The sequence below is a fragment of the Podarcis erhardii genome (genome assembly GCF_964252035.2).
Source record: "Podarcis erhardii genome assembly, chromosome: 4".
In the NCBI taxonomy this organism is placed as follows: Eukaryota; Metazoa; Chordata; class Lepidosauria; order Squamata; family Lacertidae; genus Podarcis; species Podarcis erhardii.
Genome location: NC_138508.1, coordinates 70,042,283 through 70,063,044, shown reverse-complemented (window position 1 = coordinate 70,063,044; position 20,762 = coordinate 70,042,283). Strand labels below are relative to the sequence as shown.

General features: G+C 39.5%; 1 protein-coding gene across 5 annotated transcripts in view; it reads right to left on the bottom strand.

The window, feature by feature from the left end:
• MID1 (midline 1) overlaps positions 1-20,762 on the bottom strand; it is a 283,968-nt gene that overhangs the window by 18,853 nt on the left and 244,353 nt on the right. For all 5 annotated transcript variants that reach the window (XM_081858699.1, XM_081858700.1, XM_081858698.1 and 2 more), the window contains one exon: positions 8,614-8,709. In XM_081858699.1, coding sequence (XP_081714825.1) covers positions 8,614-8,709 — 96 coding nt within the window. The remainder of the gene's footprint in view (positions 1-8,613; positions 8,710-20,762) is intronic.

The window sequence follows — 20,762 nt, the reverse complement described above, 5'->3', positions numbered from 1 at the left end:
ATGCCACACTAACTTTTCACTATCTTAAAAAAACCTGCACTTTGTCAACTATTCTGACAAGCTGACAACTTCCCACTGAGAAGTAAGGCTGTTTGTAAACATTTTCATGTGATAGCACAGCAGCTCAGCTACTGACAGGTAAGAGAGAGAGTGTGTGTGTGTGTGTGTTTTGCTCAGCAATTCCTTAGTATTATGGAAAGGTAATGGGAAATGTGATCCAGTTCTGACATTTACACAGATAAATCTCAAAAACCACTTTGGCTGGAAAGGTAGAGGTCTGTGGTCTACTAATTGGCTGCATAATGTGCAACCAAAGCGTTCCTTTTTCAGGGCTCTGGCAATCTCAGGCAGGTCTTATATTAACTGTTTGCAACATTAACCCGCTGCAAAACATAACCTCAAAGGTTGCTCCAGCATAAATACTAGATAAGGATGGCATTGATGTGCTGTTAAGTGAATTGTGTAGTTTTAGGCAAATTTCTCCAACCTTTTTCTGAATGAAGATAATGAATTTGAACAAACCAACAAAGGAGAATAGATGCTATTCTGTAAATCTAAACTTTGTTTGCTAAGACTGGCTTGTTGGTTTTGTTTGTGTTTCAATTATTGGGTTACGGCTGCTTTTCTGTTTCCTTTTTATTTGTAAGGTGCTTTGAGTGACTCCTTTGTGCAGGGGAAAACTGGGGCAAAAAAGATGTCTAAAAGCATAAAGAAATGCATGATTCCCAGAGTATTAGTAAGGAGCTGGAACACACAAACAACACCATGACAAAGGCAAAAGAAACCATTCATTCTTGTTCCATGTGGAATGTATTTTGCTGCTGCTTATAAACATCTCAGTTTAACTAGGGAAAGTAATATGTGGGCATAAACTGAAACTATTATGGTGGACATAGAATCCTTAGCAGATCTTAGAATCGAAGTGTTAGAAGGGACCCCAAGGGTCATCTACTCCAAATGTTTGGCAAATCACAAGCAACTGTCTAAATAGGTACCAATGGCTGAGACGTATCTTTCTAAAATCAACCCGGATGCCTTTGCTGGGGCAGCATTTGGTAGGCGTGTGCTACAGCAAGTCCTACCACCATCAACTGTTGAATTTCTCACTCAGGTTGTAGCTAGCTTTAGTACACTCCCTTGAAAACCAAGTTTTGCAAACCAACAACAAACCTGACTTCAGGCTGTGTTTTGCTGGCAGTAAAGCCACAGTCAAGCTGTTGGGACAGGCTCCACCCGTAACACTAAACCATGGTTTGCCTGTAGCTGTCAAACTGCTGTTGTGTGTGATCTCTTAAAATTCTTAAAGGAAAATGGGAATCTTATGAATAATGGCATTCTGGATTGCAACTCTCCTGTGGCTCTTTTGCATGAGGTTCAATAGAAGACTAGGGACAATAGAGTTTAAACAGTTATTTTCTTGGCTCCCAACTGCCTGCCCTCCCCACAGCTGCTTGACCTATAAGAAAGAAATGAATTGCTGAACTGCACAGAATGTGAGGTTCTCCTGATATATGTCTATTTGTGTGTGTAAATGCCTATTTCTGGTTCCAGCTGAATTTACAAACTTATATACAATATCTACACTTGTAATAAAACGTCTCTTATGAGAATCACATAATGGCTTGCTTGTACTAAAACCAAATGAAATACATGCCGCATAATTAATCACACCACAATAATTGGCAAAACACCACACGCTATCTCTTTCTCTCATTAGCTTGGTAGATAAACATTCTGAACTCCCTCATAAGGGCTTAGGCACTGTGTAAAGAGATCACTAATTATCACCACATTGGTATGAACTCTATTTCCTTCAAGCCGTTTTCTTCTGCTTATCTTGCCAAAGATTTTAAAAAACAACAACCTCAATTATGCTCAGGGCTAAAGGAAAAGAAGCAAGGCAAATGTTTGCTAATTGTTCATATTAAATACACAAGGGAAATGAAGGAGTTAAAGACACATCTGTATGCAGATGTTTTCATTCTTATTTTATGATATGGTTAGTATGAGAAGGATAATAGATTTTCCATATTACAATAGAAATGCATCAAGAAAAAAATATCACAAAAAATAATCAGCCCTGTTTTGAAGCCCCATATGATTATGCTAAAATTGCACAGGCAATATTAGTGCTCTGTTTACCTCTTCATATACAAATTAGATTTGACCAAACATTCTATGTACCTATGCTTTTAAACTCAAATACCTGGCTGGGTCAGGAAGGTAAATAATGTCTCCTTGTGAAATGGGGGTGGGCTCTGTTGGGTTCAAGGAAATAGCATCACTCCTTAAGAAACCTTTCTTGGATTCAGAAAATCTAAGAAATTACTGGCTGGGTGCTAATCTACTCTTTTTGGAAAAGGTTCCTGAACAGGTGTCATGGCCTGATCCAGGCTTGCGTGAATGAAATTGATTTTCAAAATCCATTCCAACCTGGGCTTAGATCCAATTTTTTGCACAGAAACTGCCTTGGTCACCCTGTATGACAACCTCTGTCGGAAGAGAGATGGGGGAGTGTGTTCCTGTTAATTCTACTTGATCTCTGCATGGCTTTTGATACCATTGGCCATGGTATTCTGCTGGTGTGGCTGCTCATGTTGGAATAGCCAGCACCACATTGCAGTGGTTGCAGTCCTTTCTTTGGATGGTTGTATGTAAGCATTATTTTTTGGCCCCGTGGACACATGGGATGAGCCAGGAAGCCAGCTTGGTTGCCACAGAACCATGGAAAGCTCCTAGTTAGCCACTTGCATCAACAAGAAATGGAAATGAACGAAGGCCTTTTGAGCCCTCACCTCCAGTACACCTCTCCTAAGCTCAGCTCCTTTTTCAAAAACTAGCGTCTCTGATAGGGCTAATCCTCAGGCCTAAAGATAAGCATTTCATAGCTACTGGGACTGCTAGGGTACTGTGGAAGATGCTTGGTTTCCTCAGGGGAAAGTGCCTGCATGGGCCCTGGTTCTGGTTCTATGGATCCTGACCTTATGGCATCAAGTTTGGTGGGCTCCTGCACGCCAGCTTGGGAGTCACTGGTTCCCTAAACACCAGCATCTGGCTCAGACCTAGGAACCTAGTCTAGCTCTTCAGAAGGGGACTCTGTTACCTTAGTTGTGGCTGGACTCTAAGGGTCATGATAGTTAACTTCAATTTGTGGCTATCTGGTTGTTTACTTTACCATTACCCATGATTAAACTGGTTCAGGGATACCTTGAGGCAACTACAAACGGAAATGGTTATTCATTCTTAGAATTTAGGCTTATGTTACTGTCAAAATTCTAATAATTTCTTATCTCCCTTCAGTTACTTTCTATGAACTTAAATTCAATCTTCTCCCATCCTTTGCTTTTCTCTTAAGAGACTTGTATTGCACTTATAAACACATTCTGTTTTTCAAACTCTAGATGCTAAAAGAGCAAGACTCTGGCATTTCTGTTTTTAGTTTTAAGGTGAACCTAAATATTAAAACACACTGTTGATTACTTTGTCACACTATACAAAGATCCATCACACATGCTTTGGTACAGTGTGTGCCAAAACAACTTCCAAAGCAACATTCTGAATTTCAAATAATACATGCCAATGATCAGATAATAAAAAGGGATTATTAGTCTATGTTCTGATCAACATGACCTATTAACAGGATTACCATCAAATCCTTCCTGCTGGCTGCTTTCTTTTCTGCTTCTAAACTTGCTTCAGATTCTATTAAATTATTCCCAAATTTCAGTTTGTGAATGAAAAAGTAAAAGCTCTGGCACTGGGCCACATAATGAAAACACAGTGTGCATTATTTTTATTGCAGCGAACAAAGGCTTCTTATTGTTTAATGGAGTCTATTGGGTAGAACCCGGCCAGCATAGTTCTAATTTTTGTTAAACCACAAACAAGAAGTTTTCTAAGCCCATTTCATGGAAAACAGAAGGGAGACATACTTAGCTGTGAAACTTAAAAGAACTCTTTGTTGAAGAAGCTGGAGCCTTTTTAAGTATTGGCATTTTCATTATTTGTAATGAAATACTATTTTTCTAAACTTTTTCCATCTCTATTTCAGTCTCTCACATTCCACTGCTCTTTTGGGATTTTTAATTTGGCTGACGGACAAGAAAGAGAAACCCCAGGTACCTCTAAATGCCACTAACATGCCTGGCTCTGGTAATATTATCCTGATCTGAAGATTTGCCTATCTTGGGGATGCTGTCATAGTGAAGGACAGCTTTATGAACATAAGCATCCCTCCTTTGTTTTTGTGGGTTTACAGAATTTGGACATAAAATAAACAACCGTTTTTGACCTACACCTTATATACAGAGTCCAGGCTGAAGCAATTTAAATATATATTTCCATTAGAACTGGCACAGCTGAGTTGAAGAAATACATGAAAGGTCTTTCCTGTTCTGTATAATCAAGGGTGGTGGGAGGAAATGACAAAATTCTGTAAGAGCATTCATGGTGTGTGTGTGTGTGTGTGTGTGTGTGTGTGTGTGTGTGTTTAATTCAGTGTTAGAAAACATTGGCTGAATTGGAAGCATTTAAATCATCTACAGGAAAATATATTCCCTTCCACTCCTCTCTGCTAATTGTTCCAGATTTTTCCACAGCTGTGTTCTGATTACGTTGCTGTGCAACAGACTGAAACAACTCCATTCTATTGGCTAAATAATACATGCTTTTCATAAAACCCTAAAACGTTTAAAAACAGCCCCCCTCACCATCACAAATGAGGCTCCGCAATGAGAAGGAGGCAGGCTGTTAGCAGCATTCAGTTTTCTACCATTCCTTTGACAAATTATATGGGGAATATCTGAGATGTGAGTCACCTCAGGAACACCCATGTAATAATGAATTCACCCTGATTGTTGTTGCCAGCCTTGAGGGGCAGATAGCTGGCTAACAGATTAAAAAGCAAGGAGGAAATTAGGGCAGAACTACATGCGAAAATAGCAGTCACATTTTGAATTTACCCCTCTGGTGTTTCTTCCCACCCATTAGAAGAGGTCAATGTTGATGGGTGGGGGTGTCAGCAAAGAAATGCGCAGCTTAATGTGCACGATAAACACACAGGAGGATTTGATACCAGGCTGTCAATGCAAATCATCATGTTATAGTTGCATATGCTGAATATTCACTCAGTGTATGTGTATGAACTGCCACAGATTAACATGTTCACATGGGGTGGTAGGGCTGGGGTACGAGAAACTTAGCCAAGGGCTGCACATGTTTATTTATGGTTTTCATATATTTCATACGTGGAAGTGTCTTTTTTGAAATATATAGTATTCCAAGTCATTCTAAGAGTTATTTTCAGTCTGGCATGCACCATACTTAATGGTATCATCCAGATGATCACTCATGGCTTCTTATGAAGCTACAGATGAGCATCATGGCCACACACGCCCTCTCTCTATTGTCATACTTCATGTTGAGTAACAAACCAGGATAATAAAACCAAGTTCTGATTTAACTGGTTTGGATTAAACTGGGAACTCTGGCTTAGTGCAAATCAGGTTCTTCATGGTTTGTGAAGCCAGGGATGAATGCCTGAATGTGGCCACTGCTGTTGTTTTGGTATTGAGTCAAATGGCAAAAGGAGCTGTTTTAAAATAAAAATTGTGTTCCGGTTAATGTAGCCTTTTCATTTCATCTGCAAAGAGCTGGTGTGCTTTTTTTAAAAATGGCTTAAATATCACTCGTATAAACGGCCAGAGGTTTCTGTCCTCATAGTAGCACGTAAATAAGGTGAATTTAGCTTCCTATTGTGACTTTAGGAGAATAGGATGAAGTGATATATGAGAGATGCAGCTGTTGTGCCTTGGCAATGGAGAGGAATCTGTAAAATTAAGATCAAAGGGAAGCAACACATCTGCTTACAGTATGGCAGCTGTATCTTTATAATGGAAGAATTGCTGGGTCTAGGATAAAATTAAAAGGAAGATTATTTATATTCAGGTCATAAAAGATAAAAATTAAGCCAATGAGAAAAATATTGTTTTTAAAAAACAATAGCCTCACCAGAAATTAGAAAAAGAAAATGGCTACAATCCAGCCCTCAGGCAAGTGCTTTTAAGTCCCACAGATATCAGTAACACTTAAATCAAAGAAGTTCACTCAGAGACAAATTCTATACGAGCACCAGGATTAACATGTGCACCAGAGATCAATTCTATATGTGCATCAGGATTGATATGATTTTTTAATATTAACTTAATATGAAGGATGATGTAACTGAAAGCTGTGGCCTTCAGAAATGTGAGCCTCAATGATTCCACAATATCAGCTTTTTCAGAAATGCAGCTCTCTGTGTTCTCTAGAGATGAGCATTTTCAGCTGCTACTAGGCTGCAATAAACATGCAAAAACATGAACTCCCCACTTTGCAGCCAGGTCTTCTTAAATGGTTGGTTACATACAACAAACACTGTTGTCCTTCATAGTAGGCACATATGAGGTTATGCCCTTTGCTGACACATGCTGCAAAGTACTGATATCAACTGAACAATGGTTTCCCGCAATATATATTTATTTAGTTTTTACAAGTCAGTTATACCAGTCTAATAATAAAATTGCCGGGCCTGGTCCAACACTACTTCTATTTTAAAATTTGCTTGTTTCTGTAGTTGCTCCCAGATGCAAACTTTGCTCTGGGATGCAAGCAGAAGTTGCACGCCAGAGACAAATTTTCATTTTGTACATAGGCAGACATCAGTAGATGTCACCTATAGTGTATACATATATGAAGTACAGTTGTATCTTGGAAGTCAAACGGAAGTCCGTTCGACTTCCAAAATGTTCGGAAACCAAAATGCGGCTTCTGATTGGCTGCCAAAAGTTCAGGAGCCAAAACATTAGAGAACTAAGCTGTTCGAAAACCAAGGTACGATTGTATTGATAGCAGGATTTCTGTTTCTTATAGGAATTGTAATAAGAGAGAAGGAGCACAGATGGCAAATACAGTGGTACCTCGGGTTACATATGCTTCAGGTTACATATACTTCAGGTTACAGACTCCCCTAACCCAGAAATAGTACCTCGGGTTAAGAACTTTGCTTCAGGATGAGAACAGAAATAGTGCGGTTGTGGCGCAGCAGCAGCGGTAGGCCCGATTACCTAAAGTGGTGCTTCAGGTTAAGAACAGTTTCAGGTTAAGAACGGACCTCTGGAACGAATTAAGTACGTAACCAGAGGTACCACTGTAGTTGTGTTTCCCAAATATGGCAACCAGCTCAGTGATTTGAACAGTGGTGAAGTTGTTGGTGAATGTTTACTACACTGAATGCTTACTAAGCTTTTATCGCCAGGGGAATGGCTTGGATCTGATCAAGAACAACCAAATCATTGATCACTGTACTTGTCATTCTGGGGCTGAACTGAGAAACATGAGTTATTATAGTTAAATTGTTCAGTAAGGACTTGGTATTTCCTTCTCTCCCTGACACACAGCTGCAACATTCTGTAGGTCAAGACCATCTGTCTAGTTCTTCAGGTTTGTACTTTGAACTTGGCCCATTATTTGTTTCTGAATAGCACATTCTGGACCCTCCAGATTAAATAAACTTTCTCCAAGAACGCATAGATTTCTTATAGTAACCTGACCTTTCTCAAGGTATTCCTGGCTCTCTGACACCAAATGAACCATCAAGGTACTCAAGGGGTCTACACAAAATCAGAAGATATGTGACTCTTTATGAAATACTGCCATAATACAGAACTGGAATGCGACACAACACATGGTAAATATGGAATTCATTTTCCTATTCTTGCGGAGCCCTGTCCACATCAAACCATCTGTTGTAGAACCTTTGTGCACCACCACTCAGCTCATGCCAGAATCTGGTGAAGGCCCTGGGGCTGACTCATCATTCTGCATGAACTCTGGTTGGACTTAGATCAGTGCTTCCCAAACTTGCGTATTCAGCTGTTTTTGAACTGCAATTCCAATCATCCCTGACCACTGGTCCTGCTAGCTAGGGATGATGGGAGTTGTAGTCCAAAATTAGCACAAGTCTGGGAAACCCTAGACTAGATCCTCGTGGTCCCTTCCAACTCTACATTTCTATGATTCCCCTATGGTTTGGCATTGCAGGGCCAAAGCCTGCAATGGTACCTTTCATGCTGTTTGTTGCCTATTATTACTTTTGCCCATATAATACCCCTTTAATAATAAATAAATATTATTTTAGGGATGTACAATCTGCCAGGTTCCTTTTCTTGAATGTATGGGAGGGTCACTTAGTAGCAAACTTGTGTTTCTCATGTGAAAAGTGTGAATTATTATTATTATTATTATTATTATTATTATTATTATTATTATTAATTATACCCCGCCCATCTGGCTGGGTTTCCCCAGCCACTCTGGGCGGCTTCCAAAAATATATATATTAAAATACTGTAATACACCAAACATTAAAAGCTTCCCTAAACATGGTCTCCCCCATGTAAACATGGTTGTGTGGGCTTTTAAAATTAAAATGTTACAGGAAATGTTGCATTTTCCTGATGGCTCTGTAACTAGAATACCAAAATTCTACTAGGTCCAATTCTGTGTAGCATTTTAACATTGAAACTCAACACATAAATGACATATGTAACTAAAACGCACACACAAAAAAATACTCACCTCCACGTGTTGGCAAGTTTGAATTAATTTCGCCAAAAGTGTTTCCAGTTCAGTATTTCTCTTGATAAGGTTGGTGAGATTACTTTCCAAGTTTTGCTGTTTAAAAAGAAAAAAAGATGAAAAAGAAGAACGATTTATTATCTTGCACCATTCTTAACTATAATTAAATACAGTACATACATGGAAAAGCATCCAAAATTGCAGAAAATCCGTCTAAAGTTGGGCACTGTTGCACTGTTGGATGTAGCACATAAGTGGACTCAGTTTTAGCCAAGAATGTGTAAAATACTGGGCACCAGACATGGTTAAACTAGGTTACTGACAGAAGGAACACTTCCATTGACTTCAAATTAGTCAAATACGTTGCCCTGTACACAGATGGTAAAAATCTGTGGATAATAAATACATGGAGTGGAGAGTGGGATTCTGCTTGCTGTAGAATTCCAACCTCTGCATTTCAGTTTGACTATCGCTTAGGCATATTCAAGGGACGCGGGTGGCACTGTGGTCTAAACCACAGAGCCTAGGGCTTGCCAGTCAGAAGGTCAGTGGTTTGAAACCCCATGACGGGCTGAGCTCCTGTTGCTCGGTTCCAGCTCCTGCTAACCTAGCAGTTCGAAAGCACGTCAAAGTGCAAGTAGATAAATAGGTACCACTCCGGTGGGAAGGTAAACGGTGTTTCTGTGTGCTGCTCTGGTTCGCCAGAAGTGGCTTAGTCATGCTGGCCACATAACCTTGAAGCTGTACGCCGGCTCCCTCGGCCAATAAAGCGAGATGAGTGCTGCAACCCCAGAGTCGTCCGTGACTGGACCTAACGGTCAGGGGTCCCTTTACCTTTAGGCATAGTCAGGATACAGGCTCTTTGGATCCATGAGATCCAAACCTTGTGACAGCCAGGGCCTATGATGGTATGTAGGGTCTTCCCAGACTCCCAGATGAATGCATGTATAGGTCAGGAGCAGAAATAGTCTGCACAGTTCCAATTGTCTTCCCCCCACATGTTCCCTACACATCTGAATCATTCATAGACATACACAATGATCCTTATTAGCTTTCACCTGGGCACATGAATGGGTACGTCACTGCTTGCCATTGTAAGGGACCCTGGCACTAGGTGATGAAAGAGCTGCCCGGAGTCAGAGCAGAGAATATTGAGCCAGGTGGACAAATATTCTAGCCTGTTATGACATGGCGGCTTCCCACATCCCTGTTTATTTTATAAATGCCCTTGAGGTGGAGACCTTTGAAAACTTTTATTTTTGAAGCAGTTCACTGGAAAATCTGCTAAAAACGTAATGTGTTTATTATGTTTCTCTGGGAAAGCATAATATCTGCTTATCTGCCAAGGACTGAGGATAATATAAAGTATTAAATAGATTAAATGCCCAAACCACACAATTAAAAAAACACAACCCACCACAAAAATCATGTTTGATTTACACTTGACTTTTTTAAAGAATGCTTTGTTGATCATTTATTTCACTTATTATATTAAATTCAGATGTTTGCTCAATGTTATCATACTGAAGGTACCATTAACCTTGATATATCGATTCTGCTGATAGCGATTTGTGGTATACATCCTGTTATATCTCATAAAATGGTTTCTTACTCCTCTACATTTAAATTCTCCTATTCTTCAAGGAACTACATACTCATACATCATAGCATAGGAGCCAATTCCTACTGGCCGAGGGATCTTTGCCCCCCCCCCCGGCCATAAAATATTTGAGGGAGCTGGGCCTTCCCAAAACTGATGGTCATTGCCATTCAAATCATGTGATTGATTATGCAAGGCGGTGCTTACCCCCCAATAATTTAAGCCCCACCCCCCGCATCATAACCCTCTACGCTTTTTATCCTCACAATAAGGGCGAGGTAGGTTAGGCTGAGAGATAATGATTAGTTTACTGGCAACTCTCTGGTCTGGTATTCTAACCATTACATAACACTGACCTTCATTCGATGTTCTTAGTCTAATTCCTTTCAGACATGAAAATAAATGGCTTTGCTGGATTGCTTGGGTGCTGGATTCAGATTTCCCCTTCCCCTTAGAACATGATACTAGAAAACATAAATATCCACCCCAGGGCAATAGTTGTTGCTGTTCTTTATATCTTGCCTCCCCCCCCCCCCAAACCAAAACTTCGGGCGGCTCATGAAAATTAAGCACAATTAAAGTAAAATAAATAAAACACAATTAGCTAAAAACATTAAAAATTTATTAATAAAAAAGCAATTAAACTATCTGTGGAATAATGAATAATGCGGTACTAATTTTAAAAATATTTTTTAAAGATTTAATCTGGATTAATATGACAGCTAGACCACCTTTTTGCAGCATTCCCTTGTTAAATGAAATTATAAGAGGAGGGCTTTTTAAATTCCTAATAAGAAAAAGGATGATACTCATCACGCCCAACATTTTTTCCCTACTGAAAGGAGTTCAGTGTCCTTTCAGTTCAGTGCTGTATCACCGGTAATTTAATCTGTTTCTTTTACTAATGGAATTCCTTTCTCCCAAGCGCCCATTTTCCTAGAATTTTTTTTTAAATTCCTTTATGTTCCTCTAGTTCTTTGGCTAGCATTTACTCCTTTTTTGCAGAATTGAATTCTTTTGTTTCTTGCTCCATTTTAGGTATACTCTCTGTGTATTGCACTGTTAGTACTTTTTTCTGTTACCCTTTTGGATAGAAGATTTGGATTTTCTTTGACTCATATCAAATAGTACTTGCAACTGAGGTGCTGCTTTGCACTGACATAACTCTTAACCCACAATCTAAAGAAGCAGTGTGTGTGGAAGAAAGCAAGATACGGTCATAAAGTGTTGAAAGGTTTGGCATACTTTTTCTAAAAGTAAATAAATATATCTGTTAGCACAGTTTTTTGATGTCTGCACCACAGCAGGTGTCCAGTGTGTTTTATAATCACTCTGTATATTTTATTAACTGATGATTTGCTTGTCCATTTTCCATAATGTGTAAATGTGTGGTTTTGTTTTTGCAAACCACTTTGAGATTTTTTTTTTTACAATCAAACAGTATATGTTATGAAACAAATATGAAATAAATAAAGAATAGTTTTCATTCAACGATTTGTGCACTGATGTGTCAAACAAGTCCACTGTGCCATATCAGCAATGGAGTTGCAGTTAACTGCCTAGTCATGGTTAATTCTGTTGTTAGGTAAAGGTAAAGGGATCCCTGACCATTAGGTCCAGTCGTGACCGACTCTGGGGTTGTGGCGCTCATCTCGCTTTATTGGCCAAGGGAGTCGGCATACAACTTCCAGGTCATGTGGCCAGCATGACTAAGCCGCTTCTGGCGAACCAGAGCAGTGCACGGAAACGCCGTTTACCTTCCCGCCGGAGTGGTACTTATTTATCTACTTGCACTTTGAGGTGCTTTCGAACTGCTAGGTTGGCAGGAGCAGGGACCGAGCAACGGCAGCTCACCCCGTCACGGGGATTTGAACCGCCGACCTTCTGATTGGCAAGTCCTAGGCTCTGTGGTTTAACCCACAGCGCCACCCGCTTCCCTCTTAAAGTATGATTTTTAGAATTCTTCGCATATAGATTTTGAAATTTTGCTTATTCTTTGTCCATCCCGTTGCTCCCTGCCTCACTCCTAAAGAATTACTTGGAAGAAACCATTTCCTTGGGGAGAAAGAAAGGCATTTATCTTAGTTCTGGAAAAGACTGGGATTATTAGATGCAGAAGTTACCTTCTCTATATTTCTTATCTACTATTTTATTTATTTAATACCTCATCTCTCAGTCTGGCAGACCCATGTGGACGCTTACAATCAGATCCACTGTTTCACAGCTGCCAACATCCACTCGGATGTTGGCAGCTGGAACCTCGGATGTTGGCAGCTGGAACCTCTGGAACAATTAATAGCAAGCCAGATTTCAGGAAAAAGGATTTTAGGAGTGATGAGAATGGAAATCAGCAACCGTAGATTACTTCCGTTCCTATCTTCAGTTGATATAATGTGAATCAGCCCTGAAGACTTCTGCTTGAGTACTTGTTCACATCTTAACTATCAAAGTCTCCTTCATAATACTCATGTGAAACACCTAGATAAAGAACAGCCAAAATTGCGCGGCCTCCACATGCTGTTGGATTACAATACTCATAATCTCTAACCATAGACCAGGGTTTCCCAGACTTGGGTCTCCAGCTGTTTTGCACTACAACTCCCATCATCCCTAGCTAGCCTGACCAGTGGTCAGGGATAATGGGAACTGTAGTCCAAGAACAGCTGGAGATCCAAGTTGGAAAACCCTGCTACCTGGAGTTCATTGAGTTGTCATCCAAACATATGGAAGGCGTCACATTGGCTACCCCACACTAGATTTTTGAACGATACCTTCCACAATATGTATATAAAGTTTTGGGCATCATTTATAGATTCTTTGTTTAATCAATTAAGATTAAAATGTTCTGTTGCAGCATCTTCTATTTTTATATGTGAGATTCATAGGACAAAGAAACTAAATTAGGCCCTGCTTCAGAGATAAGAAGAGTGGCTACCAAGGACTAGAGTGACTAGGTGAACAAATGTTTTGTAAAACTTATTATATTTTAATCAAGCCCTTTGACGGTGACTATTGGGCCTGGAGGTGTATAATTCTGAAGGATTTTGGCTCTCTCTGTAGTCATTCTTTTACGGAACAGCTATATTTGCAGTGGGTCAATTTAGGCCAAGCCTCAAATGCCTAAAGCTTAATATTAGAGATGCTGAGGGACAATAACACTGTTGATATTGATATGGCTAATAATAGAAGATGCCTTGGCAGTTCAAAGGAAAAACACAATAAGAAACCATGGAGTGGATTAATTGGCCAGGACTAGTTTTTTTAAATTTAAAATGTAATACAAAAGAACCTTCAGTCTCAATGCTTTTATCATTTAATGTTTTCTGTTTAAATTAATACATATTCCGTTCTCCTGATTCTATTCTCCTGATTCTACTTACATGTAAAATTCAAGAGTAGCAGAGGAGATGAAGAGATTAAGCCATGAGCAGAACACAGAATTCTTTTCCTGGACGTTTCTAGCATGCTTTATAAGTTCTTTAAAGTTACATTATCTTCATCAAAAAAAGACTGTTTCTGCTTAATGTCTTTCCCCTACCCAAAACAGTTATTTCTCTGATCCTTGACCTCAACAGAGAAAAACCAGACAGCAATTTTGAACTGTCCTCAGGCTTTTTGCCTGTTTCATTGGTCCTCTGCCTCCTTAATCACATATACAATTCCCCCATCAGTTAATTCATCCGTAACAAGTAATATACATTCATTATCCTACCCTACACAGTCAGATTCTAACACAGGTTAATACCCACATAACTCAGAGAAGACAAATATGTTGTCCATCTAGAAGAAAAGTGTGAAATCACTACAAATCAATAGGCACAGAGAAAAGTTTTAAGTATAATCATTGCTAAAAATTAGCTGTATAGACTGGCCTACAGTATTTATGCAACATATAATTAATGCCTTTTAGGTGATGAATGAATTGCCTATGTGGTAGCTAAAATTTAATCACACCGTCTTTAAAGTTTAAGCCATAGTGTGGCATTCCAGGGGCAGTTAAACTGGCACAGGTGTTTGAGGAAGATGATGGAAGGCTAAACAGATTTTAACAAAGTACTTTTCCTCTACTATTCTTAAAAGCATCAGCAGAATCTAGGAACCATCAGAGCACCTAAAATTTTGTCTGCCTCAACATTGCAATTCATGGATCTGGCAAGTGCCCTGAACAAAAACACTCCATTTGGGATGTCTCTGACATGCATGTCACATTTAGGCAACTTCTATCTGACCCCATTGGTACTGACATATTCATTCCTACTGATTTAAATAAATGGGTCTGTTCTAAACTTGACTAATTCTGGATCCAACCTTATAATCTTCCTAAGCTCAGACAGACAATAGGGAATTGAAGTTCCACTTAAAGCCCGATAACACACATATGCTAAGGAAAAAAAGCCCCTGCTTCACTACAAATTAATTGCTGTCCAACTCCAGAAGCCTTATTTGAATGATTATGATATATACAGTGAGACTGCACAATCTGTGATGCTGTAGCCTTTTAGTATGACTTCTCACACTCTCGAAAGCATCCCTTTTTTGTTGATTGGGGAATAAAGACTTAACTATATACAAAGAGAACAGAAAAATTCACTGAGGATAATTTTCCTTTTAATAAAGTGAGGTTATTAATTCACCAAAGTGGGGTTGGACAGAAAGGAAGAAGTAAAACCTAAGATTCAGCAGCTAAGATTCTCTGAGCCTTCCTCATTGCCACCAAAACAGTGAATGGAGAAAGGAACTGGGATCCCAAGGCACATATCCTTGGATTAAAGACACATATCCTTGGATTCCACACAGGATCCTTCTGAGGAGGAAGAGGAAAACCCCCATTTGTTGTCTGAAAAAGACCTATCATTCTGAAGCTTCAGAAATCAAGCAGGTCAGAATACCCTAGGGAGGCTGCCATCATGCCTTGGGAGAGTCAGGGAGGTGGGAATTTCTTTCCTACCAGAGGTGGGGATGGCCACTAACTTAGAGGGCTTAAAAAGAGAACAAAACAAATTCACACAGGATCAGGGAATCAGTGGCAGACCCTCCAAGTGTCCCTATTTTCCAGGGGCGTCCCTGATTTAGAGAAGCCGTCCCTGTTTCTGAATTGATCCTGGAATGTTCTGCTTTTCCTCAGTAAACTATTTTCATTGAAGAAATATTGGAGGGTATGGAGTTATCCAATCACTGAGTCGTCTGAGGGCAATCCTGTATAGGGAAGTTTTTTAAATGTTTTATTATGTTTTTATATATGTTGGAAGCTGCCCAGAGTGCTGGGTCAACTCAGTAAGATATGTGGGGTATTAATAAAATATATGGGGGGTATTAATAAAATTATCTTTATGGAATGGGATGTCCCTATTTTCATTGAATAAATTTTGGAGGCTATTACCTCCAGTATTATAGGCCACATGACTCTGAATACAAGTTGTGGGAAACAGGTGTGGGACAGAGGGATATTGAACTCTTGTTCTGTTTAAGCATACCTTACAAGCACCTGGCTGGTCTTTGTGAGAACAGAATGCTAGACGGGACTTCCTATGTTCTTACATTCCCAGAATGCTCTATGTGTTGGCCAAGGAGGCCCAAGATGCAAACACAATCTAAACCAGCAAACACAATCTAAACCAGTGTTTCCCAACCTTGGGCCTCCAGCTGTTTTTGAACTACAATTCCCATCATCCCTGACCACTGGTCTTGCTAGCTAGGGATGATGGGAGTTGTAGTCCAAAAACAGCTGGAGGCCCAAGGTTGGGAAACACTGATCTAAACCTCACCTTGTGGTCTCAGGTTTAGTGCAAGTATACTCATTCTGTTGTTGAGGAGATATTTCAGCATGATGAGGGAAGGGCACAGTTGCAAGCTTATTAATGGAAGGTTTTGTGGGGTGGCCCCTCTATCCCTACCCCCCCCACCCCCGGTAGTAAAGACCCTCAGTAATCCTGTATAACCTCCAGTGATTCATTCTTTAGTGTTTTCATATAATGCTTCATATAAATAAAGATGGCTATTCATATATATATATTTATACATCTATTTATAGGGGGTAATTTGTCACTACCAGCAAATTAAGGAGAAGCAGAATAATTCTGAAGAAATGTCAACTTTGTCCAAAGGCTAATGCAATCTTTGCATTTGGGAGAAGATGTACAAGAATTATCTATTTCCTGAATTGGGGTTCTAACAAAGAGAAGTGGTACCTAACTTCTTTGTAGCGTGGGGTGTGTGTGTGTGTCAAAGATGCCGATCCAAGTACCTGGGCCCCACATATCCATGGGCCCCACATGTCCATATGTGTCCTGTTTTGCAGGTGAGAATTCTCTATTTGAATATGTCTGGAGTGAAGAAGGAGTGTCCAGTTTGGTTTAAAGATGAATAACTATCAAAAGGGAGATGAAGAGCTTTGACTTTGCCCACCAGCAGTTAGCAAATTAAGCAAGTACATGTTTACTTGTTTACAGTCTTCCGCACAATGGTGAGACATACAGTATTGTAATCATTTGTAAATCTATATATATAAATTAGCAGATGCATATTTTACAGAAATACTGGCTCTCTCTTTTTTGGTGATACATTTCCTCTGCGTAAGTGGCCACACAAGCCTTTCATGCCCTCACATGCTACCACTAAAAACTTAAGATTGCTTCTGATAGCTAAAAAGGCAGTGAATGTAATTCACTCAATACATGTGCAATATATTCATGGTTGAGGTGGTGTGGGAGGAAAAATACCTCCCAGCAAATGACCTATAGCACTTTCTACCAGCTTCAGTCCTCAACATTAGTCCTGAGGGAAGTTTCACCTGCAGAGTGTCTTAGAAATCCAGCTGTACAGTGATAAAACCATAAATTCTTAAGCGTGCGGCGGTCTGAAGACGCAGGTACTTCAGAAGATTTTTAAACAGTACTAAGGCACAATTATCATCTGGTTCCTTGATACCAAGTGATCAGGAATACCTTAATCTTTTTTTGTTCCTTTTTGTGTGCCTCTCATTATAGCTAGAATTACAAACTGGGGTATTACAAGGCAGTTTGCAATGGAAACTTCACAGAAGTCGGAGTTTAATCAAGCGACCTGCATTTGTATCTGAACCTCTTAACTTCACACATCACTAATGGAAAGGGGCTTTTGCAGAAGCAGGTAAAAGATCGTTTTCAGAGCTACTGCATTTCTGCAGTGTCTTTAGAAAGCTGGTATATAAAACCATGTGTCTACCCAACTTCAAAAATGGGAGAAAACTCACTCTTAAGTCACTCTATACATAATATTACATACTTGCGATTAAAATACACCAACTTCCCTCATTCCCCTTGGGCCGTACACAAATCAAATAATGTAATATTGTGACAAGCATGAAGAGCAGCCAAGAAAGCCTAAGTAGCATTTACTCCAGTGAATTCTGCAAGACAGCTGTGCATGTGCTCCAATATTTATTATTTCCCTTTCTAGTGTTTTTCTGTATTTAATTGTGTTTCTAAAAGAAATATATGTCTACATACACATATACTGGAAGGTACTGTGGTTTTGCAGAGAAGGAAAAGGAGTCCTGGTACAAACCAGCCAGAAGCTATTTTTTTAAAAAAATAATTAGTACATTTTTAAAAAAATCTATTCAGGTGACTTTTCATGTATTATAAGCACACTACAAATACAGAATGAGCAGTGGTAGTACTGGGTTCTGATCCAGTGCTACAGGTTCCAATGACTACACTATGGAGTTTTCAGCACATATTTACAAAATAAAGACCTTATGTTCATTGGGAAACGGAACAGGGACGTCAGACCTGTGAGACCTATTTTGCTTTGCACTAGAGGCGCACAATCTGCAAACTGGAGCATAGTCCAAAAGAATTAAATAATTCTAAACCCAGGAATTAGCTCTCAATATCAGAACTGAATGGGGCATGCATTCCTTTCACACAAAAGCCAGTCTTGGTTACCTTCCCCCACATGCCCTGCTTTCTCCATTTCAATTGGGACTCAGAAATCCATGTGGTTCCAATTCAAAGAGCCCAGAGATCTACCATCAGATCCCGATTTATCTGCCCACCTCGCTGTACATGATACTTATCAATAATCAGTTAAGATTTAGGAATTAGTTGTGTATGAATTGGTTAGATTCCTTCATTCAAAACCAGATACCAATTAGGCAAATAAACTGCATTGTGCAATGAATAAAAATGTTCAAATGGCTTGAAAGAAATGTAGTAGTTCTCTATATTAGGGATAGGGAATCTCAAGATGTTGTTGGGCTCCAACATCCATCAGCACCTGCTGGCATGACCAAGAACCTGCTCCACAGGTGGCTGACCACCTGGAACCACACCTGCATTTTCTTAGGTTCCATGATGAAAGAAAAATGGGATATAAAGGTAAGAAAATAAACAAACATCTGGAGGACCACAGTCCCCCATCCCTACAACACTGAGAACACAGTATTTCCATTTGTTATAAAACACAGTTTGCATGCAAAGGAGATGGAGACTGTAATCTATATTGGTGCATGTGAATACAAAACTAGGGAGGTGATACAAAAAGGCTGGTTAAAAAGGGGTGGTTTTTGTATTTGCGGAATCTCTCCGCAAAAGACAAACAAGTTTTATCCAAAATCATACAAACATTTGATTGAAAGCCTCTGAAGCTGAAGGAATAATTTATTTCAAATTTTTATTTTTATTTAGATCAGTTCTATAGAAAAGCAAGTACTACACCAATAATATTATCTAGTTCTTGTTGCCCTTGCAATTTAAGGACACTGTGTTCTCCATCACTATTCTGATTATATGGTCTGCTTTATAACCAGTGCATAATCATTAACAATGCCAAATGCTTCTTATATTTGTGTCTATATACCACTTGTTCGGGCTTCAGGACTCATAGATGTAACTAAATGTTTGGCCATCAGCAGCCTGCAAGAAGCCGACAGCATGAAACAAGCTTATAGGATTGTCTAATCAAGTGCAGCAGATGTGCACTATGGACAAATAGTTCAAATGTTAGATGTCTAACAGTGGACAGTTGTGTATGCAACATCTGGTTCAGTTGCATAAGACTAAAATCAGATTTGGAATTTTAATAGCTTGGCACAGAGTACTATTTTTAAGACTGAATGACTGGAATATGTAGGTCCTTGTATTGTCTTTAATATATGACCTACTCATTGGAGTTGCACGGTCTCATTATTAAATCGGTGCTGTGCTATTATTTATATTAGCGTCTAAATAGTATTTTTGAAGTGTCTAAACAACATAATGCTTGTGAACATGGAAAGAAAGAAAGAAGCAAAGTCTAAAACTGATGCTAAGATAACATAAATGGATTGAGCATGTGACATAGCACATTACCCTTCTGGACTGAGACCATGCAACGCCAGTATTATTAGGTTCCATTTTTAGAAAAGGTGCAAGTTTGATTTATTATGGTTAGATGACTCTTAGAAAGCGACAGAAGTATTGACAACTGCCATGTATGATCTGCAATATCCAGCTACCTATCATCAGCATTCTTAAGTTGAGGAAACAGTGTCAACACTAAAGCTATTAAGCAAGAAAAACAAATCTTGTAAACACTTTGAGAAAGGCATATGGGTTGTTTTCCTTTCCTTTCTTCCTTTGAACTCTGACACTGAAAATCAAAGAGCAATGCTACATTTGTTCACTTTTCAGCTACTAGCACACACTTCTTTGCTCCTGTTCTATCACAAAACATCTAAGGTCTTTGACCTAGAGCAGATTTGTCATCATTGGGAAGTAGTTAAGAGGCAGATCTCTCAAGAAGATCAAAACTGTGCCCCTGAGACTTCCTATGAATTTATTTACTTATTTATCACAGATACATGTTTCACAGGCATCATATATTTTAACCCCTAGCAACGTAATCTAATATGGGAGGCCCCAAATCACTGCAGCTTTGAGTACTACAAAATGACTAGTTTGCAAATGGGAGTTTTAAAAAAAATTGTGAAAGCATTAAATAGTTGAATAAAATTTTATAGGGCTTAAAGAAGGGCGAGAATAAGTATACCTTTAATTACTGGTAATGTTTTACAGGTAGTAGTCACAAAGGAAAGGGGAAAAGATTACGAAAAACACTAATGCCGAGTAGCCTGACTTAGTCTTGACACTGGTTCCAGGTTTGATAATATACACATCCAATTTTGGCATTTAGGCCTGTTGCCAAACTAGCTCCTCCCACCCCTCCCCACCCCATGTTGATGACTGGGTGGTTAGGACAGCATGTAGGCAGGCCCCTCTCTGCCAGCCTAAAAGACCGCCTTCACCACAGCGGAGGGGGCACTTCAGGGGACACTTCGCCACAGGGGAGGGCCTAAGACCCCCCCATGGTGGGAATGGAGTTGTTGCAAACAGTAGGTGGCAAAAAATACACCTGCCTCTCGCATCTTCTGCCCTGGCCAGCATGAGCTGGAAAGGTTTCAGATGCAGTGATGGCACAGCCAGTCTAATCCTCCCATTAAAATAGATTTGTCCTTTGTTTTAATTTGAGCTAATCTATACGTTACACAGAATGAGGCAGAAGAGTGAAGTGGGGGGTTGTTTCAATG